The 14853-nt window shown below is 45.3% G+C and overlaps 1 protein-coding gene across 4 annotated transcripts in view; it reads left to right on the top strand.

Moving 5' to 3' along the window:
* Nucleotides 1-14853, top strand: part of Sec8 (exocyst complex component secretory 8) — a 130844-nt gene that overhangs the window by 103464 nt on the left and 12527 nt on the right. For 2 of the 4 annotated variants that reach the window (XM_075676611.1, XM_075676612.1), the window contains 3 exons: nt 6192-6229; nt 6310-6424; nt 6953-7071. In XM_075676611.1, the coding sequence (XP_075532726.1) occupies nt 6192-6229; nt 6310-6424; nt 6953-7071 (272 nt within the window). Of the gene's footprint in view, nt 1-668; nt 777-1367; nt 1608-6191; nt 6230-6309; nt 6425-6952; nt 7072-14853 lie in introns of those variants that run through there. The other 2 variants (XM_075676613.1, XM_075676614.1) reach the window with 2 other exon arrangements.

The following is a 14853-nucleotide window of genomic DNA, read 5'->3' as shown; positions in this document are numbered from 1 at the left end:
AGCCAAACGTGGTTGTCCTCAGCGAGCTTAGCCAATGGACTCGTCGTGGTACCCTGTGGCAGCCACAGTATCTATGCTACATGGGAGACCGCAGCTACATGCAACTGTAGTGCATATGCACAGCGTTTGCTTTGTGCACGACAAGTCTTGAGCGCGGGCTTGCGCTCGTTTGCTCATCTAACCATACTACGTGTTGTGGACTAGCTTTGTCCTTCACCAGCTTGACCAATGGATAGTAGCCATATCCAACTTGTACATTTTGAAGCACTATCGATAAGTCTGCCGAGGCATCTAACCAGGAGCGGCCAGGAGTGAGCGTGCGCTGGCAAGCGTGCGTGTGGTCTGGCCTTAAGTTTTGCAGGGTTGAAGGCTAGTTGAGCGCTCAAAACTAGCCGAAATTAGCGAGAACCGACGGCTACGACACTGATAAGCAGGGTGGCTAGAGTGTAGAGTGTACTAGACAATGGTTGATTGGGCTGAACCACGCTTTCCCACCGAGGCGCCGCGTGTGGAAAAATTGTGCGAGGGCGCTGCGAGCAAACTGGATTGGGGCGGAGATGCACTTTATGGGCATATTCAATGTAATTTCGCTGCAGACGCTGAGACCGATTGCGTGTGTACGCTCTTATAATGGTGCTTTATTTCAACTGCATATTTGGTGTATGCAGGTGTACGCATTATTTAATGCAATGAAACTCTCATTAATTCGGACGTATTTGGCCACACATCGGTTAATTTGGACAACTCTCGGAGCTCGGTGAGTGCAGAGTGCCGCAAATGTGCGACGCAAAAGAGCAAAAACGGCGTTAGCGTTCACCAAAACAAAGTGTCGGAGTTTGCATCGTCATAGTCATCAGTGGAAATCGTGCATGAATCACAGCAATGCCAGAATGCATCGTGCCTATTTGTGCCTTTAGAGCCTTTCTTCTTGCGTTTACCGCCGCATTAGCACCGCATTGGCCTCATGCCTTCACGACTGCGTATTTGCCATACATGATCGCATTGATAGCAGCTGCAGTTTCATTTGCAGCAGTTGTGTCAAACAGTAGTTTCGTTTTGACTCTGTGCGGTCATCGGCTGCGCGTCGGCCGCATGCCTTCAGAACTGCAAGGTCGCTGTGCATGATCGCGTCGACAGCGGCCACAGTCTCATTTGCAACAGTTGCGGCAAACAGTAGTTTCATTTACCATCTTGAAGGGGCAGTGCAAGACGGCAAAGACAAAAGGCAGGAAACACACAAGACAGCACTAAACTCACGTGTGTCCTGCCTTCTGTCTTTGTCGTCTTGCACTTCCCCTTCAAGATGTTCAACCAGTACCAATTTGCCCAAATGTTGATTCTTTTATAGTAGTTTTGTTTTTACTCAGTGCGAAGCTGTCGAGGATGAAGAGCACTGTCTACAGCGTGATGGGCGGCGACACTGGCGAAGATATAATTGGGATATGCGCGCGGTAGTGAAAAGCGTTTGAAATGAAGACGCGCACTGTGGCCGCGCTGTGAAGGAAGTCGCGAGGCCTTCGCTGCTGCGAGTGCTGATCAGTCATGAAATGAGAATTGAAGCTTCCACACTGCTTTTGTGTAAAATAGAAACAGGATTTGCTGATTCATTAAATAAATAAAGGCATGGTGACGCATTGTGCATTTGCTTATCATTTTCTTGATGCCCTCGATAATTCGACATTCGGTTAATTTGGACATTTTTTTCGATCCTGTGAAGTCCGAATTAACGAGGTTATACTGTATTAAAAATTATAAAATAGCCATTTCCATTCTAATGTAACGCATGACAGCACTTTTCAAGTGTCAAAGGTGAGGGGCCGATGCAAGTAAGGACTCTTATTCCGAATTATTGTGTTGCTCGAGAGCCGTGGCTGTTGCGCAGAGGCGCACCAGTTCCTGAGAAAATTAACGTACTGGTGCTAATTGGTTCTGCTGAACAAGTTCCTAGCCGTCATTCAATATAAACACCCCATTTTGGGGCAGCCTGTAAATCTGCTCACTTATGACAGGCAAGTAAAACATTTTTTTGACAGTCTCACCATATCTGCTACCCATTAAAAGTGGGCACCCAATGTGGTACCACACTTATCTTCAATGAACACAGCAGATCTACAAGTATCTCTACATGTATGTGAGGCGTGTTGTTCCTTTATTTGCTTGATTATTGTCCTTATGATAGTGCACCAGATAACTGAAGACAGCCATTTATAATACAGATGCTGCTTAGTAGTTGACCGGACATACAGTTGGGAATGGCATTACGTTTAGGTATGAAATATAAGATAAGCTAACATTTTTTTTTTTCTCAGAAATCAGACTCTAGAATAATTTCTTTCGTTTACCCCCCTAGAAAAAAGCTGAAGGATGCAGCTACCTTGTTTTGTTTTTTATAATTAAATAAATTCTAGTGTTGTAGGTCTTGTGATATGATCATGAGGCACCCTATTCAGTTTTCACCACCTGGGGTTTTTTAGCATGCACGTGAACAGAAATACGTGAGTGTTTTTCCATTTCATTCCTATTCTGCGACCTGGTTTGAAACCGTGAGCCCAAGTTTAGAAGTGAAACGCCATATCCACTATGTAGCCACTAATTAGGCTACCGCACCGCTTTTTGTTGCTGTTGTTCTTAAGCATGGACTGGACAAAAAATTTCACACGGCTTACGGGCCAACAATTAGCATATATAATGGCAACTTAAAACTGTTTTCGGCACCCGAGGTCCGACCACAATAAAAGAACCTGTACCAGTCGTTTCGCATTCAGTTATGTGAGGGAGACTGAAACATGAGTGGAAGGTTGCACTGGCTTTTTTTTTCTCTTCCTAAAAGAATACTTCTTGTAAATGTAAGTACAGGGCACCAGAGGGGACAGATATGTTTTAATTGTTTGAAGCGGCAAGCAGGAAATTTACATATGTTTTTCCGTCTCCATTTCGCAAAACCTACTTATAGAAAACTACATGCGCAAAAATACACAATAGAGATAGATACATGGTGCTTGAAGAATGAGAAAAATATTTGTTCACCAAAGGGAACCGTACAATAACATAGTAGAATGAAAGCTGACACTGTGGCTGCAATGCACATACAATCACCTAGTGGCATTAAAAAAATGAATTAAACATTGAAAGAAAGGCACCTACGTATTCCTAAGGCATAAATACATGTCATACACAATTATATACACCGTCTGAGCGGTCTCAATGCATATACCAGCGCGCAAAGTAGTACGAGTGACCCCTCCGAGAAGTATCGCCAGCACTTTCCAATGGTGCAAAGTTGATGTGGCCCAATCCACTTCGATCACAGCGTCACCACAGTATTTTTTGTCGTCATGCTCTTCACTGCAAAGCATGCACCGCCTCAACCGCTCATCCCACTCAACTATATTCTAGTACACTCTAAGGGTGGCCAAAGTTTAATTGCTACATGGGTGGCTGTGGCAAAGCATAAGCAGATGATAGTCAGCTTCTTCTGGAAGTATGTAATTATTATCGAAATTCGAAAGCAGATTTTCGCTTACTTCAGCCTGTTTATGAGACTTTGTGAATAAATATGCATAGTAACAGTAGGAAGAAGCGCACTGATCCAAACACCCTTCTTGATTGATGTCAGCTGTTGGCCAATAGCAGCCATGTATAGGAATCTGATGTATTACAATATAAAGGGTCCAGAAAAGAGGGAGGAGCATGCTTCTGTTGAAAAGAGAGCGTTTAAGAGAAAGGTGACTTCGCTTTCCACTTGCTAGCTCCACGTACTGCGCGTGCCTGCAAAACTTGGCAGAGCCCGCGCAGGCAGTCTTGGCAGCCGATATACGGCAACGCTCGTCGCATAGGCTAATGCTCTGTTAAAAATTTCTACTGTTTTTAATATTTTCAAAGCAGTAGCTTTGGACTAAATACAGTGGCACGCCAATTTTCTCTTTAAAGACAATTAATTCAGTGTTACACACCGGAGCCCTTTGACTTTCATATTCTTTTATGTTGGTCAGGTTCCTTCCTCTTCTCTGGTTCATCTGCTCCTGTAAGATAGTTGGTGTGAGCCATTCATTGCAATTTACAAGTCTTAGTAAGTCATATGTACTACTGCAAATTGTTAGCCATGCCTCATGCGTCTAAACTGTGATACTTCTGTTTATTTTCTTTGCCAGTCACAAATGTGTTGGCAAGTGTGTTTATTAATTTCACTGTGTTAATTTATTGGTTGCATTGCACTGTATTAAACAGGTATGTGAGATTGTGTAGTAAATATAGCAACAAAGAAGCAGAGATGATCATAGTGGCCCTCATCTCTCCCCCTGTATTAAAAGGAAGAGGATGAAGAGGTTATAAATGCTCTGCATGTTCGTTGACTGTGTTGCTCCATTTAAAGCAGCTTACAGCAAAACAGTGCTCAGTGTATTGGTAGCTTTTGTCTAAGAGAAAGGATCCTCTTAAGCTTTTACTCGGGGATTTCGCATGGTCAGAATGTGGTAGCCTTGTTTCTACACACCATGAAAGAAGGTGAGAAAAACGTTTGGTATTAGCAGAAGCCATTGTACAAAGAGATGCTGCTGGCTCTTCCTTTATTATGGTTATCACAAGGCACTGCGCAGTTTTATACTCACGGTTGTCAGAAGTATCAAGCAAGCACAAAGATGTGCTGAATACACATGGTTTTGCGCATTTCTGAGCAACAGTGACAGGCCCATTGCTGAGCAACAACTGTGTACATTCTTATAGAACATTGCTTTGAACTCATGACTACATTACTAGATACTGCCGTCTACTGTAATCAATTGTTGTAATCAATTTTTATCATCTTTATGTGGTGTTTCATGCATAAATGAGTGACATTCTTCATGGTAAACATGTTAGTAATTTCTTTTACTTATGTAAGTGTTTCTTTGCTCTTGTATTGTGTATAATGTGTTCTGCATGGTTCTTGGTGCTGCCTCTGTGTACTAGAACATCCACACATTTTATTTGATAGTTTTGCGACAGGTTACTTGTAGGTCGACATGCTGCTGAAATCTCTTATTTGAATTTTATTATTGATAAGCAAAATGAAAATAAACACCTACATAATGTGATTGAGCACACTTTGGCAGCTGTCACAATTAGCAGCGTGAGGTATACAATGGAATGCAGAGCCTGCTGTAGCTCTACTGTCTTTGTGCTAACTGTATAACCCCAGCTGTCTTCAACTATTTTCCAACACACATTCATTTGCTTTTCTCCTATACTGTAGGTGAAGCTTTCTGTGCTGTTTGCTTTGATTGACGATAATTACCGGTGATGTTGATGGCGAATGTTTAATTTCACAACGTTTAGTCCAACACGAGAGTGGGGAGTTGATGTTAAGCATTACTTTGTGTGGACCACTGCTGTTTGTCTGCGTAATACAGAGAACACACAGGGGGAAGTGTTTGCTTGAGGCGTTGTGGTGCGCCATACTTCATAACCTCTGAGAGGGTTGAGCATATTCATTACCTTGCATGGCACATCACACCATGGCAGAAGTATTAAACTTCAATTGAATTATGGGGTTGTACGTGCCAAAACCACAATTGGATTATGAGGTACACTGTAGTGGCAGACTCAGATTAATTTTGACACCGTGGTGTTCTTTTATTATTCACTCGTTTCGCATCTGCGTTGGTTCTACCCATTCTCTGCCTCCTCTCCCCCCTCGTCTCTGCTATTCTATATAGCTTCCCTCTGCACTTGCACGTTAGTAGTAAAGGTAAGTGCCGCAATTTCTGCAATGCCTTTGCGGGGGGATCACGGATAATTACAGCTGTCAAGAGGCTAATGTGGCGATGCCCAGGGAGCTCCAGAGAACATTGTGCATATTCAATGCGGTGCAAAGGTCCAAACGAGTTTCTCACATCGTCTTTCCTCTCTGCCACGCTCTCGTCTATACATATATGCTCTGAACCACCCCCCAATGCGGCGTGCCAGACAGCGGCAGCAGCAGCAGTGGGAGAGTCGAAGGAAGCGGCAAAGAAAGCTTCGCTTTAAAAGAACTGATCCTGCCCTTTCCCTGACCTTGTGTATAATGTATGTCAAGCAGCACTTATACAGATACTATACAGGTAATTGCGAGCATTGCGGTGAGATAACATGTTCAGGTTGAATTTGTGTGGGTGTGTGGGCATGCTTTGAGGCAGCTGTAGAAACCCTGTTTAAATAAATCACTGTTCTTGCAGGTTCAGGATTTGCCACCAGTACCTGATGCAACTGTCCAGTAAGCATTCACCATCTTTTTATGCTTGAAACAGAAAATTTCTTTGTGGGAAGTTTCATTCTCCTTCATTATTTCTTCAGGACATTGGAAGAGCTGGCAAAAGACTTTCAAGAAATAGCTGATACTTGCCTTTTGGTTTTGCACCTGGAAGTGCGAGTACACTGTTTCTTTTACCTCCTACCTGTAACTATACAAGTGAGTGCTGCTAGACTGATACGTCTTATTCATTCATAATGCCTCAAAAGCCTTAAGAATCAGGACAATACAAACTAGTCAGTTGTGGCCCATAAGTCACATGGCGCTAAGAGCAAGTTCATGACAGGCTAGAATAATCAGGTGGAGAGAACTGGCTTGTCTTACATTGTCCTGTCTTTAAATTTGGTAAATTGGCACTGTATCACTGTTGCTAGACTGAACCCATGGCAACCTTTATTTTTTTTAATTCTTGATACTACCTATTTCTGCTTACGCTTGCAGTGAAGTCTTGTCTGTCTAAATGTTTTGGATAGTCTGTGTTAGGAATGAAAATGCTTCATTTATCCATTCAGTAAGACCAATTTACTTGCTGATCTGCAACTATGATGGGCTTATAGGTGTTTCTGGGATAGTTGTGCATCTCACAATTTGCTGGCTTGAGTTGTTGGGTAGTAAAGGGCCCATACAGAGTTTGGAAAACTATGCTTAGTTTTTGAGCTTTGAAGTGAGTGCATGTTTGGCCAACAGGGCAACTTTGCTGGCGGTGTGGACAGCCAAGAGCCTGACCCTGAAGTTATGAAGCTGAACAAGGACCTCTCAAGCATCGATGAAGCCATGACTGCCTGCCTACAGCAGCGAAAACACAGGTGCGTTACATGCTGATATTTCAACTTTAAAGGGTTGCACTTCACTGAAATCTTGTTATACAGTGTTTCACATAAATGACCACGATTGTCTAAAATGTAATATTGTCTGTGCCCCCTGGAATCTCCCGTCGCGAAACAACATTACTGTGTCGCATGTGGTTGGGCGTCGCCTTTACAAATTCATATTCATTCCTGATAGGAATGGCCAACAGTGCAGTGTGCAATTTGTGCGGGTGGAATAAGACTCTAGAGCACCTTCTGGTGTCACTGCCCATCGTTTGACACTCAATGACGTACTTTAGCAGAGCGCTCTCAGAATAAAAAGATCCTTGGACCATGGCCTATGCATTTTTGCATGCAAAAGGCCACAAAAACCCTTCTGCGCTTCTTGAAGGACACTGGATTGTATGAACACTTGTGACTGTGGAGATTCCTCTGCGACTGACTGTGAATTACTATTATTTTTCTTTAACTATTATTTTTCTTTTCTCTCCTTATGTGTGTATGGTAGCCAACCGGCACGTCCTTCATTAAGCTCTCTCTCTCTCTCTTTCTCTCTCCACCATACAGTCATACCACTTCTTCTGTATAATGCCCCGACGACACCTACACCAATCTGCTAAGGTTAACGCCCCTTTAAAGACCAACCCACTCCCATTCACCGTGTATGCTTTCTGCCACCCCCCATTTTTTTCTCACAGGCTAGATGATGCCATGTTAATACCTTCAAAAATTTCCTTGTGCACTGCAGTCGAACCTTGATATAACGATCCTCAATTTAACGAAATTCTCGAAAAACGCACTTTTTATTTTTCCCAATCTCTGCCCCATTGAAAACCATGTATTTTCTTTTTCGCGATTTAACGAGGTCACTTTATACTGTACTTCCGATTTAACGAAGTCCTCGCGCATCGCACGCACGTACCAGAAGCCTCCTTGACAGGCAGACGAAAACTTTAGCCGGGCGTACAGCGATTTGCATGCGCCCTTTAATGCTCAAATTTTCCCGGCGCGCTTCAATACGTGGAGCAGAAGGCCTTAGAGCAGAATGTGCCGCTGCGCCATCTATCTTGTACGTATGAAACCCGCAGCGGACGCGCTCATGTAGTGCTAGCCGGAGTGCTTCAGAAGTTCAGGAACGCGTCACCCTATGACGTCACCGGCCTGTTGGAACGGGAAACCGTCAACCGGAAGTAAGTTTACAAACGGCGGTCGTTGGGCACGTTTTCTCGGTTGGTTACCGTATTTACACGATTGTAAGTCGACCACTTTTTTCAAATTTGAAAGTCTGAAGTTTGGGAGTCGACTTACAAACGAAACCAAAACATGGCCCCTCTAATAAAAGCGAGACAAACGGGGGCTACAACGTAGTTACAATTTTATGTTTGCTCTATGGCCCTACCGGTATCTTTTCAGTTTCCCGCGTGTTTGTTCGCTTTTCGGAAGGGTTTTTCAACATTTTTGAGAGTTTTACAGTGCATGCAACACTCATGGGGGGGTGTCAATAGTTGATGGAAGCGCCGCTGTTCCCATTTGCGGCATTACCCTCAGAACCACGACCTAGGGTGCTATTCTCGACACGCATGGCGGCTGCACGGCCGCCATTATCGGCCTTGTTTACACTCTGATTGGCTGTGGAGAGCTCACGTGCCTTGACATTTGTGCCGGGAAACGGAAGTTTTGCGAAATGTCATTTTGCGTTTTCATCAAGATGACGAAACGTGACGTGGAGCTGCAAATTTTATAGACTAATACATTTTTTTGGTACTTGGCAGATATATTGTGATGTTAGCGCTTCAAAAAGAATGTGAGCGGTAGCGTGCAGAAGCCAATGCAATGCATCTGCAATTCCTGAATAGCGCCCCTAGGGCGCTATTCTGGACATTCCGCCATTTTCTTCGATGCGTGACGTAGGCGTGATGCAAACAAAATGGCGCTGGTGGCCCCGTTTTGCTTACGTAACCTGACGCCAACTTGACGTTTCGCCTAAGAAACTGAAATGAAGGCACTGAATGTAGCGTTATCGATAAAGCAAAACAGTTTTCCTCCGCAGTAAAAATAAAGCAGCTATCTCAAAGCGTATGATTATTCTGTCGAAAACGCTTCTCGCTTCCGTCGTCTGCTGCGTACAAGTCGTCGTCTGCTTCAATAGCTAGGATGCATGTCCCCGGAAAATGGAATGAGTCATCGCATGTTGGCGCCAACGCGCTTGTTTTCTTGCTTGAGACAACATACGCGACCTACCAGTGGTGATGCGCGCACGTTCTAGGCAACGTTATCGCTATCTCGTGAAACGCAAGTGACTCAGCCCGACTCGGCTGGCTGAGAAACGGCCGAATATCACCGATAGCGTTGCGCACGCCAGAGATATCCACTAGCGCGACGCTAGCGCTGGCGCTGCCATCTCTTGTTCGTTTCGCTGGTTACTCGCACCGCAGAGGAAACTTCAAGGCGCCGCCTTGCGTACATTTCTTTTTATAAATTAGAAAGAGGCCGTTGTCATAACTTCTGATTGTGCGAAAAGGCAATTATCTTGATTACAATACAAATGCAGCAGTGAAAAGTGGACAACATTGCCGAAAGTTTGCTATGTTCAACCAATATTATTTCGTATAAACGTATTCTTTTAAAAAACGATGGCCCCAAACACAAATACCAACATCACCCGAGAGCGATGCAAATACTATGAGCACGCGTTATGAACAAAAGATTTTCGTGGCGCCAAACGACGGGGAAAATGTGGCGATACGCATTCCTCTCGGCTGCCATTGCATATGGCTGCTCATTAGCATAATTCGCACGGCTCGTCGCAGCAAAAATTATGGCGGAAAATCTCAGCAACGGCGGCCCAGCGCAACGTCACGCATCGTCAAAATTATGTTTACGAAACAGCCCTTCCTGTGACGCTCCTCACGAGATATTCCTTCAGCCAATCAGCAAGCTGGCATGGCGCATATCTCGGATCGCCACCACATATTCGCGCAATTGCAGGTGCATTGCACTGGCTTCTGCACGCAACCGCTCACATTCTTTTTTGAAGCGCTAACATCGCAATATATCTGCCAAGGACCAAAAAAATGTATTAGTCCATAAAATTTGCAGCTCCACATCACGTTTCGTCATCTTGATGAAAACGCAAAATGACATTTTGCAAAACTTCCATTTCCCGGCACAAATTTCAAGGGACGTGAGCTCGCCACAGCCAATCAGAGAGTCAACATGGCGGATAATGGCGGCCGTGCAGCCGCCATGCGTGTCGAGAATAGCACCCCTACTGTACAGTAGGTCGTGCTCAGACAAAGCCACCTAGAAAAAAATTTGGCTCAGAACGGCGGCGCTTGCGGGGAGTATCAGTAGTTCATGGAGAGAACCGCTCGCGGGTTTCTTTCTCTGTTGAAAGGCATTGGCAGTGGTTTGACGCGTTCCACTTGACTGCCGGCTACGTGCTACTTCTATGCTTCCCCAGTCGTCATGAGTGCTCCAGGCCCACTAATCGTTCGCCACTGGTTCACAGCAGCGTTCAAGAGGGCTACCATCCTTTACGCCGAAGAAACAAATCACAAACGGGTGGTGCAAGGGTGGCGACTGCAGCGAAGCGAAATTTTCACCATGCCGAAGTGGACGCTCTCCGGAGCTGTAGGCCAAGCTTGCGGCGTACGTCGCTGAAATGCGCGATCGGTACCTGCCAGTGAAGTGCGGCATGGTCATGAAACAAGCCCGGACCTTCGCCTTAAATTTATGGCCCTGCTCCGCCGTGTATGGCGTACACAACAGATGTCGTTGACTCGTGGCAGCTGCTCTGCGATATTAAAAAGCGGCAGATGAAGCTGATGGAGTTCTTCGCTTCCACTGAGTTGCATAGAATTGCTCTGCGGGAAGTTAAAATATTCCAGCGTTCATGAATCAACGTCGTCATTGCTTTACTGAGCACGGTATCATCCGATGGCTGCAATCGTTAAGCGCTCTAATGGTAAGTGGTGGCCTCATGGATCCACCAAGTTAATACTACTTCCAATTTTCTTCGAAAGAATATTCGAGTTGATAGCTCTGGTATGTGCATAATTTTTTTTTTTTTATGCCACGGGTTGCCATGTCTTCGCGAAAGGATTTTTTTTTTTTTTTTTTTGTGATGACAAATCATGATGATGATGGCACTGATGGCCACATCTAGTGGCAGCTATGAGCACTAGGCGCGGCGCTTGCTGCAGACCTGCTCTTCACCGTACGCGTAATGGAGAAAAATGCTTTCGTACCCGCTGGCTATCAGGCATCACGCTCTTGGTTGTGTTGTTAGTTCCGGGGTTTATTGGTTATCTTTGTAATTTTGCTATCTACAAGGTGCCATACGCCAGGAGTGTTCCAAGAACCTGCACCTTTATTTGGACTGCTGAAACATGCGAACCTCGATTTAACGAAATTTTCGGCTGCAAATTGGACTTCGTTATATCGAGGTTCGACTGTACTAGGCCACTCAGGTCACCGTTCAACTAAAATTCCTTGGGTTGCTTCGCACTGACCGGCTGGCCCAACCTTCCTCTAAAACCACAAACACACACCATGTACGACACCTACGAATCTGTCCAGTTCTATGGGCTTTCCATCCTCTTTTAATAAGTATTCTCCTTTTCCCATCCTCTCCCTACCCCAACAACCCCCAACTCTTTCTGAATAAATGCACTACTGTACATACTGATTCATATTATGTTGTTTCTCTCGTGTTTAGTCATAATGCTTGGTATTGTTGTTTATTATGGCTGTCAGGGAAATTGTTTTATCACTATAGTTGCCGACTGACCCTTTGAATGCCTGATTTTTCCAACCCGCATGATTATTTGAATGTATTGTTAAGGGGATGTTGGGAGTATAGACAGACTGTATTTACAATATGTATACAAGCAGAGTCAGTGTGATTATGATGGCTGACCAGCAACAACACGGAGCAGCGAGCGTCTCACAATCTTCTTCCTTTATCTTCTTTTATCCTTCCGTAATTGGACCCCTGGGTGCTGAAGCGCCATCGCGGCATATGTTAGGTGAAGAACTGTGAGTGAAGTATGGCGTCAGCCGCGAAACGTGCACAATGTCAGCAGGCGTCGGACTTGAGGATGGATCAAACTGTAACGGCGAGATCTCGTAATTGACGACGTTAACTTGCCATAGGACTTCATAAGGCCCTGTTTAGCAAGAGAGAAGCTTCTGGGAGAGGCCGGCCCGACGACATGGTGACTAAAGGAGCACCCAAGCACCTGGGGCGAACTTAACATTGCGATGGCACTGGTCATAACGCTCTTTTTGTATATGCTGCGAAGCTAATCAACCGAGATTGGGCGACTTGACGTGCCATGTGAGCGCGTTTGATGACTTCACGAGCATACTCAGTTGCAACACGTGGCACAGAAGGTAGGATGGTGTCAAACGGTAATGTGGGGTCGCGACCATACAAAAGATAACAGGGTGAACATGCTGCGGTGTCACGTTGAGACGAGTTATATGCGAATGTCACGTAAGCCAGCGTGGCGTCCCAGTCGCGGTGATCGTTGGAGACGTGCATCGACAGCATCTCTGTGAGTGTTCACTTGAGACATTCCGCAAGACCGTTCGTTTGTGGCTGGTAGGCAGTGGGCAGCTTGTGCTCAGTGGCACAAGAGCAGAGGAGGTCGTCAACTAGTCGAGACTAGAACGAGCAGCCGCGGTCTATAAATAACTGTCGAGGTGCACTGTGGTGGAGAACGACGTCGTGGAGGAGGAAATCGGCAACATCAGTTGCGTAACTAGTTGGCAGCGCCTTTGTTATCGCGTAGCGTGTCGCATAATCAGTAGCGACGGCCATCCACTTATTCCCTCTAGTTGTCGTCGCAAAGGGCCAAGCAGGCCAAGGCCTACGCGAAAGAAAGGTTCAGAGGGAACTTCAACTGGATGGAGTCATCCGACAGGAGGCAGGGGAGGTATCTTCCGGCGCTGACACAATTCGCAAGTTGCGACGTAACGACGCACAGAGTGGTAGAGACCTTCTTGGAGAGCCAGACAAGCACCGTTCCGTCTGTCACAATGATTAATTTTCTACTAAAACAGCATGCAAAAAGCTGTTTTAGCTTTATTATTACATAAAAACATGTTTTGTTTAACTATGAGAACTTGTTATTGCATGTACAATTATATGAAACATAAAAAGTATCAGCAGACCGCTAAGGTTGGAGGACAGATGACAAGATTCATGCTCGCTTTGGAACAGTTTGTCATCTGTTCTTGTTTTTCTTCGCATGGTTATGCATTGTAGGTGAGTAAACTTCACTGGAAGATGTAATATGCGTTAATGGAAACACTTTATGAAGATTTTACTTTAAGAGCATGTTATTTGTGCGGCCATATCTATGTTTTAGATGAAGCCTCTTACAACACAAGCCTTGCAGATACATATACCGTTATTTCCATGACGGCACAGTGCCCCTTAGGAAACTCCTATAGACGCTAGTGCCAGATTTCCCTCTAGGTGTTATAGTGAGAAACTCTATGCGTACGGCCATACAGCTATGGCCGGAACTTGGCGACAGCCCAAAAAAAGCCAAGCACTCCCGCTCGGTGATGGCATAATTTCTCTCGGGAGGTGAGAGCAGGCGGCTGACGTAAGCTATCATGCACTTGGTACCATTATGCTGTTGGGCGGGGGAACAGTGCCGATGCCATGGCAGCTTACGTCAGTGTGGACTTCGGTTGGTGCAGATGCATCAAAGTGGGCAAGTATGAGAGTGGTGGTCAGAAACCCGGTGAGAGCGGCAAACACATGAGCCTGCTCCAGGCCCCATGAGAATGGCGAGTTCTTCTTTAGAAAATCTGTCAAAGGCCGAGCAACATCGGCGAAGTTTTTGACGAAATGGCAAAAGTAAGACCACAGGCCGATGAAGCAGCGCACGTCAAAAGCAAAATGTGGCACAGGGAAACTGCGAACAGCACGAACTTTTTCCGGGTCTGGTTGTACACCGGATGCATCAACGAGATGTCCCAACACGGTAATTTGATGCCACCCAAATTCACATTTCGTGGAGTTCAGTTGGAGGCCGGCTTTTCGGAAGACCGCTGGAATTGCAGCAAGTCAGGTAAAGTGGCTTCCGAACATGGGAGAAAAGACAATAATGTCGTCAAGGTAACAAAGACAGGTGGTCCATTTGTTGCCTCACAGAAGAGTCCATCATACGTTCAAATGTCACAGGAGCATTGCATAGGCCAAAGGGCATGACTTTGAACTTATATAAGCCATCCGGTATTTAAATGGTGGTAATCGACGCAAAAGTGCCAGGTACTGTCTTTTTTATTTTACAAGGACAACAGGCGAAGCTCAAGGGCTGGCTGATGGTTCGATGACCCCCTTGTGAAGCATTTTGCCCACTTCTAATTGGATGACTCTACGTTCAGCATGCGATAGATGATAGGAACACCGACAAATAGTATTCGTGTCTGCAGTGTTTATATGGTGGTGAACAACAGATGTTTGGCCTAAAGGCCTGTCACCGAAATCAAAGATGTCACTGTATGATTCAAGCAGGAGACGTATGTCCGTGGCCTGTGCAGAGTTGAGGTCAGGTGCAATCATCTTCACAAAGTCATCCGTTAAGGAACCAGAGCTGTGAGCTGCAATTGGCGCTAAGAAACCACTCTTAGCATCCAGACTCTCAATGTCAAATTTGGAAGTAGTAGAAATGCTGGCCAAGAACATGCCGGCCAGAAGCACTTGAGGGCATAGGCTGAAATTCAGAAGTGGGAGAACGATACTGTTATTAGTAACCA

This window comes from Dermacentor variabilis, unplaced genomic scaffold, assembly GCF_050947875.1.
Source record: "Dermacentor variabilis isolate Ectoservices unplaced genomic scaffold, ASM5094787v1 scaffold_12, whole genome shotgun sequence".
Lineage (NCBI taxonomy): Eukaryota > Metazoa > Arthropoda > Arachnida > Ixodida > Ixodidae > Dermacentor > Dermacentor variabilis.
Note: the sequence above shows the minus strand (reverse complement) of the source record. Positions and strands in the feature narration are given on the sequence as shown.